The sequence below is a fragment of the Chanos chanos genome, chromosome 8 (genome assembly GCF_902362185.1).
Source record: "Chanos chanos chromosome 8, fChaCha1.1, whole genome shotgun sequence".
NCBI lineage: Eukaryota > Metazoa > Chordata > Actinopteri > Gonorynchiformes > Chanidae > Chanos > Chanos chanos.
The window spans coordinates 42401189-42425863 of record NC_044502.1 but is presented as its reverse complement, the minus strand read 5'-3'; the positions used below and the strand labels follow the sequence as shown (position 1 = coordinate 42425863).

At 39.0% G+C, this 24675-nt stretch overlaps 3 protein-coding genes across 3 annotated transcripts; all 3 read left to right on the top strand.

Moving 5' to 3' along the window:
* The first annotated feature begins 854 nt into the window (after window positions 1-854).
* LOC115819724 (hepcidin-like) lies at window positions 855-1844 on the top strand. Its single transcript, XM_030783225.1, has 2 exons — window positions 855-1034; window positions 1773-1844. The coding sequence occupies exons 1-2, from the start codon at window positions 855-857 to the stop codon at window positions 1842-1844; spliced, it is 252 nt and encodes an 83-aa protein (XP_030639085.1).
* Window positions 1845-11958: 10114 nt separating this feature from the next.
* On the top strand, window positions 11959-12784 carry LOC115819723 (hepcidin-like). The gene is made up of 3 exons (XM_030783224.1): window positions 11959-12064; window positions 12219-12296; window positions 12648-12784. The coding sequence occupies exons 1-3, from the start codon at window positions 11978-11980 to the stop codon at window positions 12720-12722; spliced, it is 240 nt and encodes a 79-aa protein (XP_030639084.1). The 5' UTR covers window positions 11959-11977; the 3' UTR covers window positions 12723-12784.
* Window positions 12785-20172: 7388 nt separating this feature from the next.
* On the top strand, window positions 20173-21193 carry LOC115819721 (hepcidin-like). Its single transcript, XM_030783223.1, has 2 exons — window positions 20173-20476; window positions 21114-21193. Exons 1-2 carry the CDS (start codon window positions 20230-20232, stop codon window positions 21191-21193), a joined length of 327 nt encoding a protein of 108 aa, XP_030639083.1. The 5' UTR covers window positions 20173-20229.
* Window positions 21194-24675: the final 3482 nt, after the last annotated feature.

Sequence of the window (24675 nt, the reverse complement as noted above, 5' to 3'; positions counted from 1 at the left end):
ACACGCAAGGTAAAATGACTGAAAGGAAATTTGTTCAGTGGTCACAAAACAACCCTGGTGTTTTCTGAAGAGCAGTTTAATTGATCACCTTACCACATTACCATTTAAATCATTTCTCCCCCTTAAATTACATACTGCACTGAAGTCAATACTGCAGAAATTCCTACAAAGAATGGATGATGAATGAAAGAGTGAATGAGATGGCAAATGAATGAATGAGGGAGTGAGTGGTGAGTGAGTGAGTGAGTGAGTGAGTGAGCGAGCGAGTGATTGAGTGAATAACTGAATGAGTGAGTAAGTGGCCTTTTAACAGAATGTCATGCTATATATAAAAATGTCAACAAATTGCAAATTACAACAAAAATAGAAAGAAAGAAATTTGCCTATTGAAATATATCAGAAAAAAAAATGGTTGACTGTTTAATTAACTTCCTCCTTAAGAAACTCTCTCAGCTGGAGAGTCAGCCCTCCGCTGCACGTGAGTGGGCTTGTTTCCAAGGTCTGACACTTGGAATTCCCAAACAAGAGTTATCCCTACAAAGAGTAGCATACTTTATGATTTTGGAAATGATAAAAAGTCCAAGGCAAAGGTAACTGATCAGTAACGGGAAAAGCGGGAGGCAGGTCAGGGGGGCGTGGAGGAAGCAGACTGCCTGAAGTCAACATAAATAGCAGCACCCCAGTCCCTCAGTCAGTCAGCAGTCAAACAAGAAATACAGAGAAGACCATTGTGAAGAACCGTGGAACAAAAGACCTGAAAGACAGATCATCATCACCATCAAACTCACCTTCAAACAAACTCTGAAAGCGCTCAATCAGGACTGGAAAGTCACAGCATCCTAACATCAACAAAAATGAAGTACATCAGCGTGTGTGTTGCTGCCACAGTTATCATTGCTTGCCTTTGTATCTTGGAGACATCAGCTGTTCCTCTCTCTGAGGTAAGTTTTACAGTCTATACCAGACAATGTTTGGAGACTGGGCTTAAATTGAGATGGTTATTACTGCAGTCAAGTTGCTGCCATCACTGTCAAGTTAGTATGATAGCAAAAACAGCTATTATTTTTTCGAACATACGATTCACTCTTTTCCAGACACAGGCGGATGAACCAAGCAACAATGAAGTCCTGCCTGAGATGGAATTAACTGAGACATCACAGGGGCTGCCTTCGGTAAGACACTATTCCCCAAGAGAAAAATAAGTTAATTAGTCCTTAAACCTTATTAAATAAATTGTAAATAGTAGCCATGATATGTTATTGTTATAAGGTAGCTAATATAATAATAATAATCATAATAATAATAATAATATTAATAATAATAATAATAATAATAATAATAATAATAATAATAATAATAATAACAGGTGGATGAACCAAGCAACAGTGAAGTCCTGCCTGAGATGGAATTAACTGAGACATCAGAGGGGCTGCCTTCGGTAAGACACTATTTTCCAAGAGAAAAATAACAAGTTAATTAGTCCTAAAGCCCACTAAGAAAGTTATACATAGCAGCCATGATATGCTATTGTAATAAGGTAGCTAATATAATAATAATAATAATAATAATAATAATAATAATAATAATAACAAAGGAGAAGGAGAAGGACAACAACGACGATGATGATGATAACAATGATGATGATCTCTTCTCTGTCTCCCTCACACACACACACAAACACACACACACACACACACACACACACACACACACACACACACACACACACACAAACACATATACACCATTCACAGTACTTCAGAGTGAACCAGAGCCGTCGTTGCCGGATCTGTTGCAACTGCTGCCCCGGCATGCGAGGCTGTGGAATTTGCTGCAGATGGTAACCCCCCTAGAACAATCTTACATGGTACAAGGCCTGAAAGCAGGAGCGTCGGAGATATCCCCAATTTTTTTTAGTTTTTCCCATAAAAAAATAAAAAATAAAAAAAAAATGAAAAAAGTACATATTATTGTGTATGTTTCTTGATTTACGCAAATCACAAAATCCTCCAACAATGACAACGTTATGTCAGAGAATTTCTGGTTATGATTAGATTAAGTGTCTAACCATCATGCAACATGTTTTTCCTTCCTGCGGAGTCCCATCCCTCACGTCTCCCGTCATTCCACACACATCTATAGGTTAACATGTTAGGTCATGGATGGTCCTCCATTAAGAGAGACATTCGATCATTCTCTCTGGTCAAGAATGTAAGTGTTGTATTGTAGGGTCACACCTGATAGGCTTTGAGATAATGATCCAAATAATCCTAAAATACTAGATAGCTCCATAAGACAGATATCCTAAATTAGTGTGCTTGCTCCTGACATAAGTGCCTACCTAACGTGAGTTATGAGCAAACCTAGGATCTCTGGCAGGAGAGTGCTAGCTATCTGGTTTATGGGATTCAATACAAATGAAAATATCTGCAGTTTGGTGTCTTCGAAATGTTGGGCCATTGCATAAAATTTCGTGCAATCGACCAAACCAAGCAAAGTTAGCTCACTGAAATGATCAAACCTAGCTTTCAGTTGAACACTGCTATTGTCCAGAATGTTATAAAACATTCTCTTCCTCTCATCTCTAATCGGCTGTTTACTTCGGTCTGTCAGGCCAAGTCTGATGCATTTCTGCTCGACTCAATCATACAAACTGTCAAACTGTGTCAACGGCTCTGGAGCTGGCCAGCGTAGAGGGTGAGCTTGCATCACCAATTAGCAATTACATGAGCTCAAGACACACACCCCCTCCATGCGGTAGATGTGAGAGCTGCCTCACCTGGTGCCTTTTCATTGCAGTTGGTCAAAGCTACATGGCAATCAAAATGATTTATGACCCCTGTGATTTATGAACCCCCCACCCCCTCAGAGTGATCGGCATGTGTAAGGGACATTTGGAGTCCCCTGTAATGAGAGTTGCTAATTCTCAGAGACAACAAACTTCAGATGTGATGAATCATTTACCTTTATTTCACGCACATGGGAGGCGCAGTTCTTACTGAGAGCTTTTTATATGTTAAGACTGTCATCTGAGGACACGTGTTGGGATTCCAGGATAACCTTTCAGAGAACATAGGATAACTGATGCTGTTCGTTATTATTTGGGGAAAAACATGACTGAAATGTCTGTGCGTCAGCCACTATGTTTCTTCAAATGGATTCAAATAATTGTGGATGACCACGGGACGAAATTGCCCATTCTGTTTGCAACATTGGACTTTGATTTCACCAAGCAGTCCTTTCATTTACTATATATGATTGAAAAGTGATTGCTACTGTAGTCGCTCCCACCAAATGAGGTGCGGGACCCAGCGAGAGAAAAGTGTGGTGTGGCAGCTGGAGTAACCCTGCAACCTATACATCAAAACGAAGCTTCGAACCTGTAGTTTTTAACCGTATGTGTTAATTTCCTCCATTTAAAACAACACAAAACAAAAAAAAAACGTCGAAAGTCATTTCATTCACTACACATTACTGAAAAGTTATCGCTGTATTCTGTAGTTGCCCCCACCAAGTAAGCTCAAATTATTTTCGTAAAATAGTAATTCGCGTTTCTCTAGCGAATTGTAGTAATGTTAGCACATCTTTGGAACTTAAACATCATTGGAACTTAAGATTATTCCCTTGAACTGAAGGATATTTTTCTATATATCTTTGCTGTAAATAGTTTTTATTTCCAATACCAAAAAAACCTTTCAATTTTTAAAACAATTTTCAATTTTTCACTTTCTGATTGTTCAGTATCTCCCAGTTAAAGGGGTGGTGGTGAGGTTCAGACAGTTCATAAAACTTAGTTTAGTTAAAAATTGAATCGAGAGAGAGAGAGACAGAGAGAGACAGACAGACAGACAGAGAAAGAGAGATACATTCTTGCAGCATATAGTAACTAAGCAAGCACAGATCCCTTATCTTATTAATACTTCATCATGATGATAGTCATGAGGCACTGTTTTCTAAGAGTTACAGCTATAAGCAAAGTGACATTTTTCCCCACACAGATCAATTTGATTGACATGTAAATTGATAGACAGCTGTTTGTCATCTATATTTACAATGTTTCCTTGTCATACTGATTGACAGGCATGTGTCATGGTTTAGATTTATGACGTAGGATTTGTGACTTTTGGTGTGTGTCAGAAACCACTGTATTGATACTCTGTGACAAAAAGGTGTGATTGTAGGCGGTGTTTGACAGGGAATTGTCATTCTGTTCGTTTTCGTTGTGTCTGCAATTTATGCTGCGCACTATATGACTTTCAAAATCGTCAGATCGCTGTACTGTTCACACTGTACAACTTTCTGTCATGCAATCGGGAATCTTGAAGTCCTTGTGGTTTGCACACTACATGACTGATCAGCGATAGGGGGTCACACATTACAAGATCTTTCACCAGGAGGAATCTGTCTGGTCTCCAAACTACGTTTTGTCACGAAAACACACAGGAGAAGTGACACGGAGAATGACTAGTGGCCCTTGTTTTTTGGGGACACCTTACCAAGACCATGACCTTGTGGACCATGAGAAGGAATGTGTCAACAGAGAATTGATGTTCAATAGTTTCACTGAGCGTGACTTAGGCAAACATCCAACTGAAATGAATGTTTTTTATCAAAACAACACTGAAAACCTGACTCTTTGTTTGTGCCTTGTGAATGTTGATCATTGATTGAATAGTACAGCCTGCAACTTACAGTCTCAGCAATGTGCTGCAGGCTTTGCTATTCAAACAATGATCAACATTCACAAGGCACAAACAAAAAGTCAGGTGTTCAGTGTTGCTTTGATAAAAACCATAAACTTCAGTTGGATATTTGCCAAAGTGAGGCACTGGGAAATTATTGAACATTAATTCTCTGTTGACCCTTCTTGGGCACACCTTAGTAAGACTTTGACCCTTTGGACCTGCAGTTAAATTGCTGGTCTTTTGATCATGCAGCTTGAATTCAGTTCCTGGTGGCTGCAAATTCCTTGTGTGCTCGTGACAATAATAATGAGTTTGTTCTAGTTCTTATCATGGTTGAAGGTCAAATAAAAGTTCATCTTCAACCTGCATCTATAGGTTCAGACCGATTTGTGACAAAAATAGTATTTCAGTAAAGGACCTACTTCTATCTCAGAGTTAACTTGAGGATGGGAGAGAATTTTTAACTTCCAGAAAATGAATTGAGTAACTCAGTGTGCAATCTTTGTGGGATAAAAAGTCACAAATCAGGTAATTCCCAAATATGTGTGTTTGCACTGCTCTCTTGTGGCCAGGAGTTGAGGTGAATGGCCCAGTTACATAGAAATGTCCTCTACATTTTCCTGAATTACATCATGTCTTGATTGCACATGTCTGAAAGCAACAAAACACTAAGTCACTTATTTCCTCTGTGGGAAAGTCAAGTTTGCCATGTGTTTCTCCACATGTTTGACCCTGGATTCTTTGGAGACATGTTAGGTGAGCAGGTCCTCTGTGGTTGGACTGGGCAGCTGTCTGTCTCTGGGATGTGGAGATACTGCCAATCAGCTGCAGTCAGACAGTACCTGTGATTCAGCGCAGAATAGCAGAGAACGTTTAGGGCAGTGTTTCATTCAAATCAAAGTTTTGAGATTTTGGGACTGGTGTTCTTGTATTGGTCTACAGCTGCTTACTAGACAACTCTGACATGTATAGATGGCTGTGTTGAGAAACATGGATTGATAATACCAGATACACTGTTCATGTTCCTTGGCTTAAGCACATGACAGCACTGGGACAGTCCTGATGTGTTGTCTACCACAGTAAAGACTACAGTTTCAGACATGGTCTGGATGCTGTTCAAACAGAATATGCCACTTTGTACCACTGTGACTACAGTGTTCTCTTCCCATAGGAACTGTCTGGAGATTGGAGGCAGGATCTCCAATATACTCATGACATATTCACAAACAATACACTCTACTCTACACTACACAAATATGTATGCAGGATGCACAAATATAATTAGAAGATCATGTGAAAAAAAAGTCAAAATGTTACATCAGCTGCCATCAGAATGCATTTATTTGATACATTCACATGAACTGTTTTTCCAATTATTAAGCAATCAAATCAGTTAATCCATAATCACATATATGTAGAGGGTATATGCTACTTGAGTGAACGCACAGTGCTAGCAAGGTATCAATGATTCCCTGAAATTCCACTCTCTGTTTCACATATACTCAGTTATAATCAGTGGGCATTAATCAGTTATCCAGTTCTACCAATCTTTTACTTCGCTTTTCTTTACTTTTCTTTTTTGAAAAAGATTGCTGGACAATATATACTGAATAATAGAACAATCTATTTATGGAAAGTGGACTCCTTTGGTGGAGTTATGAAATATAGGCTTTCAATTTTGAGAGTGTTGTTCAACAGAAAAATGATTCCAAATTAAGCCATCACAGTGAACCTAAATATCTGGTCTTATGACAGGTGATCCCAGTTCTGAGAGTAAAGATGGATTTTTTATTCGTTCATTTTTGGAAGATTTCTCCTAACAATCACAATTCCATTTATGTAAACAATAATAAAAAAGTAAGATCCTATTTTTCCTACAACTGCTGAAGATTTAACTCATATATTACATCAAAAAACATATTGCTGTTGAATATACATCATCATTAAAAAAAAAAAAAAAGAAAAAAGAAAACATCCAGACAAAAACATATTGTTTAAGTAATTTTATTGTAAATCTGATGGACAACATGCATTTAAGAATTTACTTACAATTTTAGCTCTGCTTTTACTAACAAAGTGTGTTTGTTGCTTGTTGTGGTACACATTCTGTTGTTTTAATAAATAACCTCACCAAATCAGCCCACACTCGACTATAGACTGACGGTGAAAATGACTGTAGACCGACAATACCCTACAAATGAAAGCCTGGCATTATTGGTTCATCATGCGTCGAGATGCATCGTGACAGTTGTCTTTAAGGATATTGTAGTTGCTACCTCCAGCTTTCACAAAATCAGAGACGCTACGACTTCCTCCAAAATCTTTCGCTTCACCTGTGGGCTGTTAAACACATAAACGCATATATTATCAAAATGACTGTAGCCACAGAAACCAGCTGACAATACAATGTATAGTGGAAGTGACAGTGTGATCCACTGTTTTTCCCTGCAGTAGAACGGCTGGAAACTGGAAACATAGCATGGTTACCAAGTGAGAAGAAAAAGTTTTATGTTTTGAAGCTACAGGAATGATAAAAGTTGTCTGATTTTCTCACCTTCCAGTTGGAGCTCATGTGACGAGCATCTGTGACCACAGTGTCGGTTGAGAGGCCGTAATGATTCCCCTTTATGGACCAGGTATTTTGATCCATCCTGTAAAGTCACTCTGGAGAAGGAAAATGAAAGAATGAATGAATGAACGAAGGTCTGAAAGGACTGATTAATCTACTGATTGATTGAAGTGGATTCAAATTTAGGTCTCAGTTTTATGCACCACCCCAGTGCATTTAGAAGAAATCAAAGCAGCTTTGAAAATGGATCTAAAGACTGTCTACAGTGTAATGCAGTGGTACCATAAAATGATAAATATCTTAGACTTGACATATGTGTGAATATAATTTTTTATATTCCTGTATACTGAGGAAAACAGTCCAGCAGTATAACCTTGATCACACAGTCCTGATAAAGAATGAATCAGCTCATTTGGCTTTGCTTGTAAGAGCGAAATCAAATCATTTGGATAAGAAAGGGCATTTCTGAAGGGAATGAGTTTGTCAGATCATTCAGTGTCAAGTGAGCCATTCAGTAGTGAGGGATTTAGTGTTAAACAGTTGTCTGCAGTTGCAGCTCTCTTTACTGCAATGGAGAAATCACCTGACTCCAGAGTGGCTGAGATCACCCTTTTGGAAAGACAGGCCCTCTAAAGGTCTAGTCACTCTCTCAGCATGATGAACTGGTGAATTGAACAATCTCCTTAGACCAGACATGCTGGAAATGTCATGGTTGTAGTTTCTCTGTCCTCCTGAGAATAGAGTCAGTGACAACAGAAGGAATATATACAACAGTGAGCAACTGTGTTACTGTATATGAAAATACCATGTCAACATCATGCTTTATTTTTCCTTACTTACCATTACCCCATGAGGACTCAGCAACCATCACCAGCATGGCTAAAAGAACCAAGCTTACTGCAGTCTTGTGAGAGAACATGGCTAATGGTTTCAGCACAGTTTTCGTCTTTGTCAAAATCTGAGACTGATGAAGAGCAGTCAGACCAGTGTATTTATGTTCACCTGTCAGGGTTCCCAATTTCCTTTCCAAACATGCAGGCAAACAAGAGGAGGGATTTACAGAATTGCTCAACACAGAAGGAAAGCCCTGAACTTTGCCTATCTATGCATGTTGTTGGTCTACAAAATTAATCTTCAGTTAGCAGTACACTGGACATTCCTGATCAGTTGAAGACCAGATAAACATTCAAAATCCATTTGTCATCATGCAACAGTGATAATCAGTGAGGTAGAAGCTTTAGGAAAATATATTTTACTGAAAGTTTTGGTTCCAAGTGAACATAGAGGAATTGGAACAAATATATCAATAAACAAACAAAAGATTACTCTATAATATATTCTCAGTTTTGTTGTTGTTTTTCAGTGTGTTCTCCTTTCAATTAATCACATCTCCTTATTCTCCCCAAGTATAGCATGCATTTCCAAATTCATAAAAATCAGCTCTTTTTGACATGCCACTCGGAATTGTTGAACGAGTTTATTAACAAAATGAAATTTCACCCCAGTCATTGCATTAAATGAAATTGCAAACAAAATGAAATGAAAGTGTTCACTTGGGAACAGAAGAATAGAAGAAGAGTTGAATGGAAGTTTCAGACCACTGGCTTGTCGCAAAGTGTAAGTAATGAATAGACAGTCACTTTATTTGAGGAATTATGATCATTTCTGACTGAACAAAGCACTGTGGTGGACACAGGGTATATGAGATTTGTACAATAAATAATATTTTGGTAAGAGAGCTGCTTCTTTCTTGGAGGTAACTGGCAGGTTGCTAAGAATTTGCATAGTTTCACTGTTGATGCAGTGTTTTTTTTTTTAACTTTATCATGAAGATTAATTGAGTAACTTATTCTGCAATTTTGCAAGATTTCCAAATAAAGGAATTCCCAAACATGTATTTGGACTGTTTGCACTGCTCTCTTGTGTCCAGCATTTGGGGTGAATCAGCCTGTCACTTATAAATGACCTCAGCATTTTTCCAAAATATATCATTTTTCCAAAAATACCTTAGCCTTTGGCTCCACTGAAAATGAGCTGCCCAAAGAGTCCACAGGACCTGAAATACATTAAAAAATGGCTTTGAGAGACTGGGACTGAAATTCCTGCACTGGACTACAGCTGGTTATTAGACGATTATGACATGTATAGTTGGCAATGTTAAGAGAAAGAGCTATATAATAACTGATCCACAGTTCTTGGCCTAAGTGCATGGCAGCACTGGGACAGTCCTGATGTTTTATGTAGCACAGTAACGAATACGGTTCCAAACATGGTCTGGATGATGTTCAAACAGAATATGCCACTTTGTACCACTGTGACTACAGTGTTCTCTTCCCATAGGAACTGTCTGGAGAGTGGAGGCAGGATCTCCAATATACTCATGACATATTCACAAACAATGCACTCTACTCTACACTACACAAATATGTATGCAGGATGTACAAATATAATTAGAAGATCATATGGAAAAAAAAATCAAAATGTAACATCAGCTGCCATCAGGATGCATTTATTTGATACATTCACATGAACTATTTTTCCAATTATTAAACAATAAAATAAAGCAATCCATAATCACACATACGTAGAGGGCATAGAGAAATTACTTTGTTAGGTCAAACCACTCTCCAGTCCATCAGATCAAGGTATCAATGATTCCCTGAAATTCCATTCTCTGTTTCACATATACTCAGTTATATTCAATCAATTGGCATTACTCAGTTATCCACGTCCATCTTTTCTTTTCTTTTTTGAAAAAGATTGCTGGACAATGTATACTGAATGATAGAACAATCTACTTATGAAAAGTGGACTCCTTTGGTGGAGTTATGAAATATAGGCTTTCAATTTTGAAAGTGTTGTTCAACAGATAACAGATAGGCTTCCAAATGAAGCCATTCCAGTGAACCTAAATATCTGGTCTTATGACAGGTGAGCCCAGATCTGAGAGTAAAGATGGATTTTTTATTTTTTTATTCATTTTTGTAAAGAGTTCTCCTAACAATCACATCTCCATTTCTGTAAAAAGTGAATTTTGTTTTGAGAAACAGATGTAAACAATAGGAAAAAAGTAAGATCATATTTTTTCCTACAACTGCTAGAGCTTTCATTCTCATATTACATCAAAAAACATATCGCTGTCATGGAGATTTCATTATTTAAAAAAACAAACAAACAAAAAACCCCCAAAAAACAAAAACAAAAACATAGTGCTTAAGTGACTTTATTGGAAATCTAATTGAGAACATTTAGCAATTTACCAGCTGACAATATAATGTATAGTGGAAGTGACAGTGTGATCCACTGTTTTTCCCTACAGTAGAACGACTGGAAACTGGAAACATTGTATGGTTACCAAGTGAGAAGAAAAAGTTTTATGTTTTGAAGCTACAGGAAAGATAAAAGTTGTCTGATTTTCTCACCTTCCAGTTGGAGCTCATGTGACGAGCATCTGTGACCACAGTGTCGGTTGAGAGGCCGTAACGATCCCCTTTATGGACCAGGTATTTTGATCCATCCTGTAAAGTCACTCTGGAGAGGGAAAATGAAAGAATGAATGAATGTATGTATGAACTGATTAATTAAGAGGTTACTTACTATTTCTCTACCTGTGGGCCATCTCTTTGCTGATTCCACATGAAATTTGGTTCCTCTACTTGGAAGGTCCTAATACCAAGAAAATGAGGATCCCTTAATGAAGTCCTATAACACTTTTGCTTGATCTTTGACGGGATTGTACTGATGCTAATGTTAATGATGCTAAACTTGTTTTGCTCACTCAGTAACATATGAAGAAAAAAAAAAAGAAACTATTAAAAAAAAAAAAAAAGCACCTCTCTGAGTATAAAATAACTTTTATATATTCAAAGTTACCTTTATATATTCAGGAATTTTATATATATATATATATGTGTATGTGTGTGTGTGTGTACTCTTCATATGATTTCTGTGGGGATGTACACTTCTGTAGCAAACTATGTATGTATATTCTGCTGCCAAAAACTTTATAACTATATATGTGTATGTATTTATGTGGGTACTCTATACATATGTGTGTGAGTGTGTGTATGTGTGTGTGTATATATATATATATACACACACACACACACACGCATATATGAGAGATGTATATAGAGATACACACACACACACACGCATATATGAGAGATGTATATAGAGATGTATTCTGCAGAGATATATATTTCTGTAGCAAACTATGTATGTATATTCTGTTGCCAAAAACATTAGTGTACAGTGCCACACACACAAAACAACAACAACAACAAAAAACCAGATTGAAATTACCTGTTGTTCATGCATGAAAAGGAATTCCCAAGCTCAGCTGGAGAGTGAGCCCTATGCTGCCCGTGACTGGGCTTGTTTCCCAGTTCTGACACTTGGAATTCCCAAACAAGAGTCTACGCATTTTCTATACAAACAGCAGTAATGACAAAAAGTCCCAGTCAAAGGTGAATGATCAGTAACGGGAAAAGGGGGAGGCAGGTCAGGGGGGCGTGGAGGAAGCAGACTGCCTGAAGTCAACATAAATAGCAGCACCCCAGTCCCTCAGTCAGTCAGCAGTCAAACAAGAAATACAGAGAAGACCATTGTGAAGAACCGTGGAACAACAGACCTGACAGACAGATCATCATCACCATCAAACTCACCTTCAAACAAACTCTGAAAGCGCTCAATCAGTCACAGCATCCTAACATCAACAAAAATGAAGTACATTAGCGTGTGTGTTGCTGCCACAGTTATCATTGCTTACCTTTGTATCTTGGAGACTTCAGCTCTTCCTTCCTCTGAGGTAAGTTTTACAGTCTATACCAGACAATGTTTGGAGACTGGGCTTAAACTGAGATGGTTATTACTGCAGTCAAGTTGCTGCCATCACTGTCAAGTTAGTATGACAGCAAAAACAGCTATTATTCTTTTCCAACATACGATTCACTCTGTTCCAGACACAGGTGGATGAACCAAGCAACAATGAAGCCCTGCCTGAGATGGAATTAACTGAGACATCACAGGAGCTGCCTTCGGTAAGACACTATTCTCCAAGAGAGAAAATAACAAGTTAATTAGTCCTTAAGCCTACTAAATAAGTTGTACATAGCAGCCATGATATGTTATTGTTATAAGGTAGCTAATACAACAGCAATAACAACAGCAACAACAACAATAACAACAACAACAATATTAATAATGATAATAATAATAACAATAATAATAATAATAATAAAGGAGTAGGCGAAGGAAAAGGACAACAAGGACGATGATGATAACATTGATAATGATCTCTGTCTCTCTCTCTCTCTCTCTCTCTCTCTCTCTCTCTCACACACACACACACACACACACACACAAATATACATCAGTACTTCAGAGTGAAGCGTGAGAGGCGTTGCCGGTTCTGTTGCAACTGTTGCCCTGGCATGCGAGGCTGTGGAATGTGCTGCAGATGGTAACCCCCTTGGAACAATCTTACATGGGACCAGGCCTGAAAGCAGGAGCGTCGGAGATAGGGGGGACGGGGGGGGACACGTATCCCCAATATCGGCAGATCCACCCCCTCCCCCCTCCCATAAAAACAATAAATAAATAAATAAAATAAAGTATATCTTATTGTGTATTTTTCTTGATTTATGCAAATCATAAGATCCTCCAACAATGACGACGTTATGTCAGAGAATTTCTGGTTATGATTAGATTAAGCGTCAAACCATCATGCAACATGTTTCCTTCCTGCGGAGTCCCATCCCTCACGTCTCCCGTCATTCCACACACATCTATAGGTTAACATGTTAGGTCACAGATGATACTCCCATTAAAAAGAGAGACATACGATCATTCTTTGTGGTCAAGAATGTAAGTGTTGTACTGCAGGGTAACACATGGTAGACTTTAAGATAATGATCCAAATAATCCTAAAATATTAGATAGCTTCATAAGACAGATATCCTAAATTAGCATGTTTGCTCCTGGCATGAGCGCCTACCTAACATTAGTTACGAGCAAACCTAGGATGTCTGGCGGGAGAGTGCTAGCTATTTGGTTTATGGGATAGCAAGTATGAAATACTGCACATTGAAATAATGCACTCAGTAATTCATTCAAGTGAAAGGTGCATTAAAAATGGGAAAGGAATAGCTACATTGGTGTCTTGCAGGCGTGCTATAGACATTGCTTAGTGTATTAACTGCATTTCATTATCAGCAATGTGGCCAGCACTCCACTAGGGACAATGACAACTGTTTCGATAATAGTCATGTTTAGTTTCTTGTTTAGTTGTAAGCTGGTACTTGGGTTCGCTATATAGAGTATTGGTTGTGTAACGTTATGTTAAAAAATATGGCTTCAAAACGACCTAGCTAACAACACTAAACCATGCATTTCTGTGGTCCTTTTCGTCTGCTTGCAAGTTGTGCGTTCAATCACTCCAACTGTAAACACCATATTTTTCTTGCCATTAAAAAGTAAATCGTCAGTAATGGCCCAACCCAACCATTGCTTACGCAATTTCGAATTAGTGAGAGTACATTAATAAAAAGAATTTTAGTGTAGGCCTACAGTTAATAATCTAAAAATAGTAAGGTCAGTGGCTGGGGAGGCACTGGATATGTCAGAGGCAGATTTACACATATATGAACAGGGTAGAGGTAGCTTAAATCCACCATTCAGCTGACAGGCAGTAGCCTTCATAGCTCACAAACTAGAATCAGGGCGCCCACTCCGACAAGGTAAATGACCCACACGGTGACATGATATCATTGACGTGACATGCAAATGAGTGATAGAAAACCGATAGTGCAAATGTCACCATTTCAAATTTTTTTGTAGGGCCGCCCCATGCCGCCCCTGGCAAGATGCCGCCCTGGGCAGCTGCCCATGTCGCCCATACCTGAATCTGCCACTGCTTTCACCAAAGTACTGTGACCATTTGGGGTCTTTCTCCAGCATGCACTGTGATTCCTGTACAGACCTGTAGCCCACTCACTGTAAAGGTGTTTAGTAGTCATTATGATGACTAAATGTTGTGTTGCAGATATGTGTTAGTTTTGCTAAGCACTATTTATTGTATCTTGTACGAGGGGGAATAAATTTCGCAACGTTTATGGAAAGTTTCCCACCTCTGTCACGCAGCATTTCGAATGACATGGCTTCTGAAAAATTATTCAAGATTGTGGTGTACAGACTACTTGATACCTACTAGGATATGGAGCTTAAGGGTAAAACTAATGTAACTTGGTCTATGAGTGTTCTGAAATAGCTTCCCAATCCCAGTGCATGCGTGTTCGCTAACTGGAACCTAATAATGATGTGAGATGTCCAAAAGATCATGTAAAGATTCATTTTTTCCCATAAATATTTGACGTTAAAAGTAGTATATGTAGCAGCGTGATAACATTTAATAACTTAAATGTGAATTTAATTAGGTCCCATGTAGTTTTGCAGCCCACCAGTACCGGCAAGCTGCCAACCAGTGACAGCGGCCTACTGGGAAAAGTCCCGCCCTCTCCGGATGGCAAATCCGAGCCGGGACCAGACATGCTGGAAATGTCATGGTTGTAGTTTCTCTGTCCTCCTGAGAACAGAGTCAGTGACAACAGAAGGAATATATACAACAGTGAGCAACTGTGTTACTGTATATGAAAATGCCATGTCAACATCATGCTTTATTTTTCTTTACTCACCATTACCCCATGAGGACTCAGCAACCATCACCAGCATCGCTAAGAGAGCCTGTGAGGTGGAAGCTTTAGGAAAATATATTTTGTTGAATGTTTTGGCTCCAAGTGAACATAGAGGAACTGGAGAATATATATTTGTAAACAAACAAAACATTACTCTATTATATATTCTCAGTTATGTTGTTGTTTTTCAGTGTGTTCTCCTTTCAATTAATCAGATCTCTTTATTCTCCCCAAGTATAGCATGCATTTCCAAATTCATAAAAATCAGCTCTTTTTTGAAAAATGACATATCGCACACAATTGCTGATTGAGTATATTAACAAAATGAAATTTCACCCCAGTCATTGCATTAAATGAAACTGCAAACAAAATGAAATGAAAGGGTCCACCTGGCAAAAGAAAAATAGAAGAAGAGTTGAATGGAAGTTTCAGACCACTGGCTTGTCACAAAGTGTAAGGAATGAATAGACAGTCACTTTATTTGAGGAATTCCGATCATTTCTGACTGAACAAAGCACTGTGGTGGACACAGGGTATATTAGATTTGTACAATAAATAATATTTTGGTAGAAGAGCTACTTCTTTCTTGGAGGTAACTGGCAGGTTGCTAAGAATTTGCATAGTTTCACTGTTGATGCAGTGGTTTTTTTTTTTTAACTTTATCATGAAGATTAATTGAGTGATTTATTCTGCAATTTTGCAAGATTTCCAAATAAAGGAATTCCCAAACATGTATTTGGACTGTTTGCACTGCTCTCTTGTGTCCAGCATTTGGGGTGAATCACCCTGTCACTTATAAATGACCTCAGCATTTTTCCAAAATATATCATTTTTCCAAAAATACCTTAGCCTTTGGCTCCACTGAAAATGAGCTGCCCAAAGAGTCCACGGGTGAAGCTTTAATGATGGGATACATGCTATTATATGTTTACCTTCTCACCATTTGTCACCTAATACGCTGATGTCACTTTGTATCTTATAAGTTTGCTTCTAAACCGTTTTGGGTACAAGCGTGCCCTAAGTGACTAACTGCTATTTTCTCATTTATTGCCCAGAAATAATTGTTTTTGTCAGACCTGCTTCCAGCCAATCCTCTGTTCAGCCACGCCCACGTTCTGAGTCTCCTGAGTTTTAACACACCTGCAACAAATTCACCTAATCACCACTAGGGGATTTAAGGACTGCAGTTACAGGCACCTCTTTGTGAGCTTGCTCTACTGAACATTTTTGAACCTTTGCTGATTGTATCTGATATTCTGTTCCTGTGTTTGACCTTTTTGCCTGTCTTTTTGACCCTGCTCATTGTCTTTCGATTTTGTATTGTTTGTACGGATTCCTGTTGGCTCTCCATTAGATTTTTGACCCTGTCTTGGGTTTTTTACTATTCCTGAGGATTCTGATTTGGATTTGTTGAACTGATTTATTAAAGTACCACAGCTCTGCACTTGGGTCTTCTGTTGCATTCATCACAGTTTTTAACTGAAATGTAGGTGACCTCAATACATATGATCTCAACCTTCTGTAATTTAGTTTATTCGCATGAATTCACTCTCAATTCTGCTTTCAGCCATTTTATAAATAGTGATATTAGGCTCTAAATAAACTTGTATTATTATCATTATTATTATTATTATTACTGTGTGGAAGCCTAATATGTTGAAACAGTTGAGCTGAAAAAAGTACAAATAAATGTAATTAAAAAGACTGTTTCTACATGGCAAGTCTGTCTTGTCTGTTAATGTTGCCATGATGTGCAGTCATGTGGATTCATTGTAATCATGAGCAAAATGTCTGCTTGTAGTTACATGTTACACATCATATTGACATTTCTGTGAATGTAATATTTACATATAATTAATAAACATAGGTATAAAACATTCAACGTTTTCCTCCATAACATTATTCGTTGACAGTTGCAGTTGCTCACTAGCTTTTGACATCACACTCGCAAGCCACTTCTGTCAGTCCTCTCGATTGATTTGATTGGTCTGTGAACCAGAAGGTTACAGTGACTTGATGCGTTTGCTAAATGTTATGCGTGTGCTCAGTGCAGAGGTCTTGGCGTTTTAGAATCGTGTACTGTGGACGTGATTCTTTTCAAAACCGATAGAAAAAAGTGAGTTTTCGAAAAATTTCTGGATACGTGTAGACAGGGCCACAGACCAAGCCAAATGCTACATGAAGATGGCAGCATTGTCAGACAAGGGGAAGAAAACTGTCCTGACAGTAATGGCGCTGATGGGCTCAACACCGTGGTACACCTCTTAATACCACCGTATGGCAGTGATGCGGTTATTGTTGCTGCCCTAATTTGATCACAAATGTTGTTTCTTTGTGTTGTGTTTGTGTTCTTTTCAGGTAATGTTTCAACAATGTTTACAAATAGTATCTCATAAATGCTGTTTGTAGTGACCACAGTGAAATCCACAATGGTTTGGGAGCTCTAAGGAAAGTCAATGGTGTTACACAACTACAAAGAAAACATATAAAACAAGTAAAAAATAGCCTACTTTATATATACTTTGACAATAGGTTTTGATTTGGAATGTAGTTCAGCCGGGGGGCACAGTGTTCTAGAATTCTGTGGTAGTTAGAAGAGTTAAGAAGGCTCAGATTGTTACAAAACGTCAGAGAGCACAATTGGATGTAATCTGGATTTGTAAATGCCCACTGCCTCCCCAGCCACTGAGCTGACTGTATGTCACTGCTTCTGACTGTACTATGCATTCTTCTCTGGATTTTACATTGGACCATTATGTGTGGATACTGCAAACCACATCAAGGTGTGAAACACGACTGATAGCATGTTTATGTTCATATTAGCATTTTCATTGAAATCATTTCTGTATCAAAAGGCTCTTTTTTCCATTTATGTTGGAAATCATATAGTTTTCTCCTTTTTGAAAATATGTAAAATCTTTGTGAGATTTTTAATACTTTTGTTTTCTAAATAAATGTTTCTGTGAAAAATGAGTGTTACAGCAGTATTGACAATGTCAGTCTTTCGGATTGTGAGACACAGGTGGCTGTAGGGGGAGCTCAATACCATACAAAGCATTGTTCAAGTTCAGTTCAAGTTCAAGTTTATTTAAAGCCCAATATCACTGTTTACAGTCTCAAAGGGCTTTAAATGCCCACAGGTTTACAACAACCAGAGCCGGATGGCACCCCCTGACTTGATGCTCATAGTGGGCAAGAAAAAACTCCTCAAAAAACCCAGATGCTAGGGAAAAACAGGAGAAATCTTGAGAAGGACCAAAGAGAGAGGAGACCCCTTCTAGGCCAGCCAGGTGTGCAATAGGTGCCAACCCAGTGGGCAAATTACAAACAACACAGCGATAATGAAAATGAAAACACAACAAGTAGACAATATAAAGAATGACAAAACAGCAGGTGGATCAGCTGGGGTGGACGACACAGCCATAGCAGCGCAGGAAGCCACGAAGCTGCAGCAGCCATCAGGACGGCGATGGAGAGAGAGATGACAGGGAGGGAGGGAGGGAGGGAGGGAGGGAGGAAGGGAGGCACACCTAAGAGAAAAGTAGCCACATTCAAATCAGACACTTGTGCTTGATTAGATGAGACACAGCCATGCAGAAGATGAGGGAGGGAAGGAGAGCATTAGTGGAGTATCAGCACTTAACGAAAGGAATAAGGAAAATAATTTTATAGAAGCATGAATGTTGCAAGACTACTGGCTGTGGAGGGTGCAGGAGGAGCAGGGCCACAGGGGGGGAGCAGGGCCAGGGACAGCAGGGCACAAAGTCAGTCAGCCGGCCTAGGGAAGGCGCCACATCCAGACAGTACGTGCAGACATTGACCACTCACACAAACAGAAGAGAGCAGGTTAGTAACAGAAACTGACAAGGTTAAGATAAAAGCAGAGGAGAGGGAGGAGAGAGAGATTGTATTATAGCATTTTACAATCACTTATCCTTATCCACACACACACACACACACACACGCGTGCGGCGCACGCACACACACACACACACACACAAACCATCATATTTTACCACCTTACAATCGTTTATCCTCATCCACACCCACTCAGCTTCACACATGCACAAAATATCGTACAGTAATAACAAACCACTTACAATTGCTTAGTCTATTCTCACCCACCTCACACAAACACATGCACATGCACAAAATATCATACAATCATTCCACACCACTTACAATTGCTTACGCTATTCTCACCCGCCTCACACACACACACACACACACACACACACACACACACATGTATGTACCTATGCACACAATCACACAATGATAAACACCAGCATATGCACACCAACGCACACATACTCATACTCACACATGTTCCCACACCAAAAACACTGCTATTCTCGTCACAGAAAAAGTCCAAAATGCAAAACTACACACTACACGCAAGGTAAAATGACTGAAAGGAAATTTGTTCAGTGGTCACAAAACAACCCTGGTGTTTTCTGAAGAGCAGTTTAATTGATCACCTTACCACATTACCATTTAAATCATTTCTCCCCCTTAAATTACATACTGCACTGAAGTCAATACTGCAGAAATTCCTACAAAGAATGGATGATGAATGAAAGAGTGAATAAGATGGCAAATGAATGAATGAGGGAGTGAGTGAGTGAGTGAGTGAGTGAGTGAGTGAGTGAGCGAGCGAGTGAGTGAGTGAGTGAGCGAGCGAGTGATTGAGTGAATAACTGAATGAGTGAGTAAGTGGCCTTTTAACAGAATGTCATGCTATATATAAAAATGTCAACAAATTGCAAATTACAACAAAAATAGAAAGAAAGAAATGCGTAAATATTTGCCTATTGAAATATATCAGAAAAAAAATGGTTGACTGTTTAATTAACTTCCTCCTAAAGAAACTCTCTCAGCTGGAGAGTCAGCCCTCCGCTGCACGTGAGTGGGCTTGTTTCCCAGTTCTGACACTTGGAATTCCCAAACAAGAGTTATCCCTACAAACAGTAGCATACTTTATGATTTTGGAAATGATAAAAAGTCCAAGGCAAAGGTGAATTATCAGTAACGGGAAAAGGGGGAGGCAGGTCAGGGGGGCGTGGAGGAAGCAGACTGCCTGAAGTCAACATAAATAGCAGCACCCCAGTCCCTCAGTCAGTCAGCAGTCAAACAAGAAATACAGAGAAGACCATTGTGAAGAACCGTGGAACAAAAGACCTGAAAGACAGATCATCATCACCATCAAACTCACTTTCAAACAAACTCTGAAAGCGCTCAATCAGGACTGGAAACTCGCAGCATCCTAACATCAACAAAAATGAAGTACATTAGCGTGTGTGTTGCTGCCACAGTTATCATTGCTTGCCTTTGTATCTTGGAGACATCAGCTGTTCCTCTCTCTGAGGTAAGTTTTACAGTCTATACCAGACAATGTTTGGAGACTGGGCTTAAATTGAGATGGTTATTACTGCAGTCAAGTTGCTGCCATCACTGTCAAGTTAGTATGACAGCAAAAACAGCTATTATTCTTTTCCAACATACGATTCACTCTTTTCCAGACACAGGTGGATGAACCAAGCAACAGTGAAGTCCTGCCTGAGATGGAATTAACTGAGACATCACAGGAGCAGCCTTCAGTAAGACACTATTCCCCAAGAGAAAAATAACAAGTTAATTAGTCCTTAAACCTTATTAAATAAATTGTAAATAGTAGCCATGATATGTTATTGTTATAAGGTAGCTAATATAATACTACTGCTACTACTACTACTACTACTACTACTAATAATAATAATAATAACAGGTGGATGAACCAAGCAACATTGAAGTCCTGCCTGAGATGGAATTAACTGAGACATCAGAGGGGCTGCCTTCGGTAAGACACTATTTTCCAAGAGAAAAATAACAAGTCAATTAGTCCTAAAGCCCACTAAAAAAGTTATACATAGCAGCCATGATATGCTATTGTAATAAGGTAGCTAATATAATAATAATAATAATAATAATAATAATAATAATAATAATAATAATAATAATAATAATAATAATAATAAATAAGGAGAAGGAGAAGGACAACAACGACGATGATGATGATAACAATGATGATGATCTCTTCTCTGTCTCCCTCACACACACACACACACAAACACACACACACACACACACACACACACACACTACACCATTCACAGTACTTCAGAGTGAACCAGAGCCGTCGTTGCCGGATCTGTTGCAACTGCTGCCCCGGCATGCGAGGCTGTGGAATGTGCTGCAGATGGTAACTCCCCTGGAACAATCTTACATGGTACCAGGCCTGAAAGCAGGAGCGTCGGAGATAGTGGGGATGGGGAGATACGTCCTCCCAATATCCCCAATTTTTTTTAGTTTTTCCCATAAAAAAATAAAAAATAAAAAAAAAATGAAAAAAGTACATATTATTGTGTATGTTTCTTGATTTACGCAAATCACAAAATCCTCCAACAATGACAACGTTATGTCAGAGAATTTCTGGTTATGATTAGATTAAGTGTCTAACCATCATGCAACATGTTTCCTTCCTGCAGAGTCCCATCCCTCACGTCTCCCGTCATTCCACACACATCTATAGGTTAACATGTTAGGTCATGGATGGTCCTCCATTAAGAGAGACATTCGATCATTCTCTCTGGTCAAGAATGTAAGTGTTGTATTGTAGGGTCACACCTGATAGGCTTTAAGATAATGATCCAAATAATCCTAAAATACTAGATAGCTCCATAAGACAGATATCCTAAATTAGTGTGCTTGCTCCTGACATAAGTGCCTACCTAACGTGAGTTATGAGCAAACCTAGGATCTCTGGCAGGAGAGTGCTAGCTATCTGGTTTATGGGATTCAATACAAATGAAAATATCTGCAGTTTGGTGTCATCGAAATGTTGGGCCATTGCATAAAATTTCGTGCAATCGACCAAACCAAGCAAAGTTAGCTCACTGAAATGATCAAACCTAGCTTTCAGTTGAACACTGCTATTGTCCAGAATGTTATAAAACATTCTCTTCCTCTCATCTCTAATCGGCTGTTTACTTCGGTCTGTCAGGCCAAGTCTGATGCATTTCTGCTCGACTCAATCATACAAACTATCAAACTGTGTCAACGGCTCTGGAGCTGGCCAGCGTAGAGGGTGAGCTTGCATCACCAATTAGCAATTACATGAGCTCAAGACACACACCCCCTCCATGCGGTAGATGTGAGAGCTGCCTCACCTGGTGCCTTTTCATTGCAGTTGGTCAAAGCTACATGGCAATCAAAATGATTTATGACCCCTGTGATTTATGAACCCCCCACCCCCTCAGAGTGATCGACAGGTGTAAGGGACATTTGGAGTCCCCTGTAATGAGAGTTGCTAATTCTCAGAGACAACAAACTTCAGATGTGATGAATCATTTACCTTTATTTCACGCACATGGGAGGCGCAGTTCTTACTGAGAGCTTTTTATATGTTAAGACTGTCATCTGAGGACATGTGTTGGGATTCCAGGATAACCTTTCAGAGAACATAGGATAACTGATGCTGTTCGTTATTATTTGGGGAAAAAACATGACTGAAATGTCTGTGCGTCAGCCACTATGTTTCTTCAAATCGATTCAAATAATTGTGGATTGCCACGAGACGAAATTGCCCATTCTGTTTGCAACATTGGACTTTGATTTCACCAAGCAGTCCTTTCATTTACTATATATTATTGAAAAGTGATTGCTACTGTAGTCACTCCCACCGAATGAGGTGCGGGACCCAGCGAGAGAAAAGTGTGGTGTGGCAGCTGGAGTAACCCTGCAACCTATACATCAAAACGAAGCTTCGAACCTGTAGTTTTTAACCGTATGTGTTAATTGCCTCCATTTAGAACAACACAAAACAAAAAAAAACAGTCGAAAGTCATTTCATTCACTACACATTACTGAAAAGTTATCGCTGTATTCTGTAGTCGCCCCCACCAAGTAAGCTCAAATTATTTTCGTAAAATAGTAATTCACGTTTCTCTAGCGAATTGTAGTAATGTTAGCACATCTTTGGAACTTAAGATTATTCCCTTGAACTGAAGGATATTTTTCTATATATCTTTGCTGTAAATAGTTTTTATTTCCAATACCAAAAAAACCTTTCAATTTTTAAAACAATTTTCAATTTTTCACTTTCTGATTGTTCAGTATCTCCCAGTTAAAGGGGTGGTGGTGAGGTTCAGACAGTTCATAAAACTTAGTTTAGTTAAAAATTGAATCGAGAGAGAGAGAGACAGAGAGAGACAGACAGACAGACAGAGAAAGAGAGATACATTCTTGCAGCATATAGTAACTAAGCAAGCACAGATCCCTTATCTTATTAATACTTCATCATGATGATAGTCATGAGGCACTGTTTTCTAAGAGTTACAGCTATAAGCAAAGCGACATTTTTCCCCACACAGATCAATTTGATTGACATGTAAATTGATAGACAGCTGTTTGTCATCTAGATTTACAATGTGTCCTTGTCATATTGATTGACAGGCATGTGTCATGGTTTAGATTTATGACGTAGGATTTGTGACTTTTGGTGTGTGTCAGAAACCACTGTATTGATACTCTGTGACAAAAAGGTGTGATTGTAGGCGGTGTTTGACCAGGGAATTGTCATTCTGTTCGTTTTCGTTGTGTCTGCAATTTATGCTGCGCACTATATGACTTTCAAAATCGTCAGATCGCTGTACTGTTCACACTGTACAACTTTCTGTCGTGCAATCGGGAATCTTGAAGTCCTTGTGGTTTGCACACTACATGACTGATCAGCGATAGGGGGTCACACATTACAAGATCTTTCACCAGGAGGAATCTGTCTGGTCTCCAAACTACGTTTTGTCACAAGAACACACAGGAGAAGTGACACGGAGAATGACTAGTGGCCCTTGTTTTTTGGGGACACCTTACCAAGACCATGACCTTGTGGACCATGAGAAGGAATGTGTCAACAGAGAATTGATGTTCAATAGTTTCACTGAGCCTGACTTCCAACTGGCAAACATCCAACTGAAATGAATGGTTTTTATCAAAACAACACTGAAAACCTGACTCTTTGTTTGTGCCTTGTGAATGTTGATCATTGATTGAATAGTACAGCCTGCAACTTACAGTCTCAGCAATGTGCTGCAGGCTTTGCTATTCAAACAATGATCAACATTCACAAGGCACAAACAAAAAGTCAGGTGTTCAGTGTTGCTTTGATAAAAAACATAAACTTCAGTTGGATATTTGCGAAAGTGAGGCACTGGGAAACTACTGAACATTAATTCTCTGTTGACCCTTCTTGGGCACAACTTAGTAAGACTTTGACCCTTTGGACCTGCAGTTAAATTGCTGGTCTTTTGAGCATGCAGCTTGAATTCAGTTCCTGGTGGCTGCAATTTCCTTGTGTGCTTGTGACAATAATAATGAGTTTGTTCTAGTTCTTATCATGGTTGAAGGTCAAATAAAAGTTCATCTTCAACCTGCATCTATAGGTGCGTTCAGACCGGACAGTTCTAGGGTCTCATTCGAGAGGAACTACCCCCTGGGGAGCTCCCCCTAGAACTACATATGTTCTAGGGCTTTTTTCTCTGTTTGCATTTGCACCGCCAGTAGGAATGCTGAAGTGAGGTAAATCTCAGTTGACACATTCCTTCTCATGGTCCACAAGGTCATGGTCTTGGTAAGGTGTCCCCAAAAAACAAGGGCCACTAGTCATTCTCCGTGTCACTTCTCCTGTGTG

Coding starts and splice junctions, on each gene's coding strand:
- LOC115819724 (XM_030783225.1), top strand. CDS start 855: ATGAAGTACATCAGCGTGTGTGTTGCTGCCACAGTTATCATTGCTTGC. Junction 1,035..1,772: donor GTTGCTGCCATCACTGTCAA/GTTAGTATGATA, acceptor AGAGTGAACCAG/AGCCGTCGTTGCCGGATCTG.
- LOC115819723 (XM_030783224.1), top strand. CDS start 11,978: ATGAAGTACATTAGCGTGTGTGTTGCTGCCACAGTTATCATTGCTTAC. Junction 12,065..12,218: donor CAGCTCTTCCTTCCTCTGAG/GTAAGTTTTACA, acceptor ACTCTGTTCCAG/ACACAGGTGGATGAACCAAG. Junction 12,297..12,647: donor CATCACAGGAGCTGCCTTCG/GTAAGACACTAT, acceptor TTCAGAGTGAAG/CGTGAGAGGCGTTGCCGGTT.
- LOC115819721 (XM_030783223.1), top strand. CDS start 20,230: ATGAAGTACATTAGCGTGTGTGTTGCTGCCACAGTTATCATTGCTTGC. Junction 20,477..21,113: donor TCACTCTTTTCCAGACACAG/GTGGATGAACCA, acceptor AGTACTTCAGAG/TGAACCAGAGCCGTCGTTGC.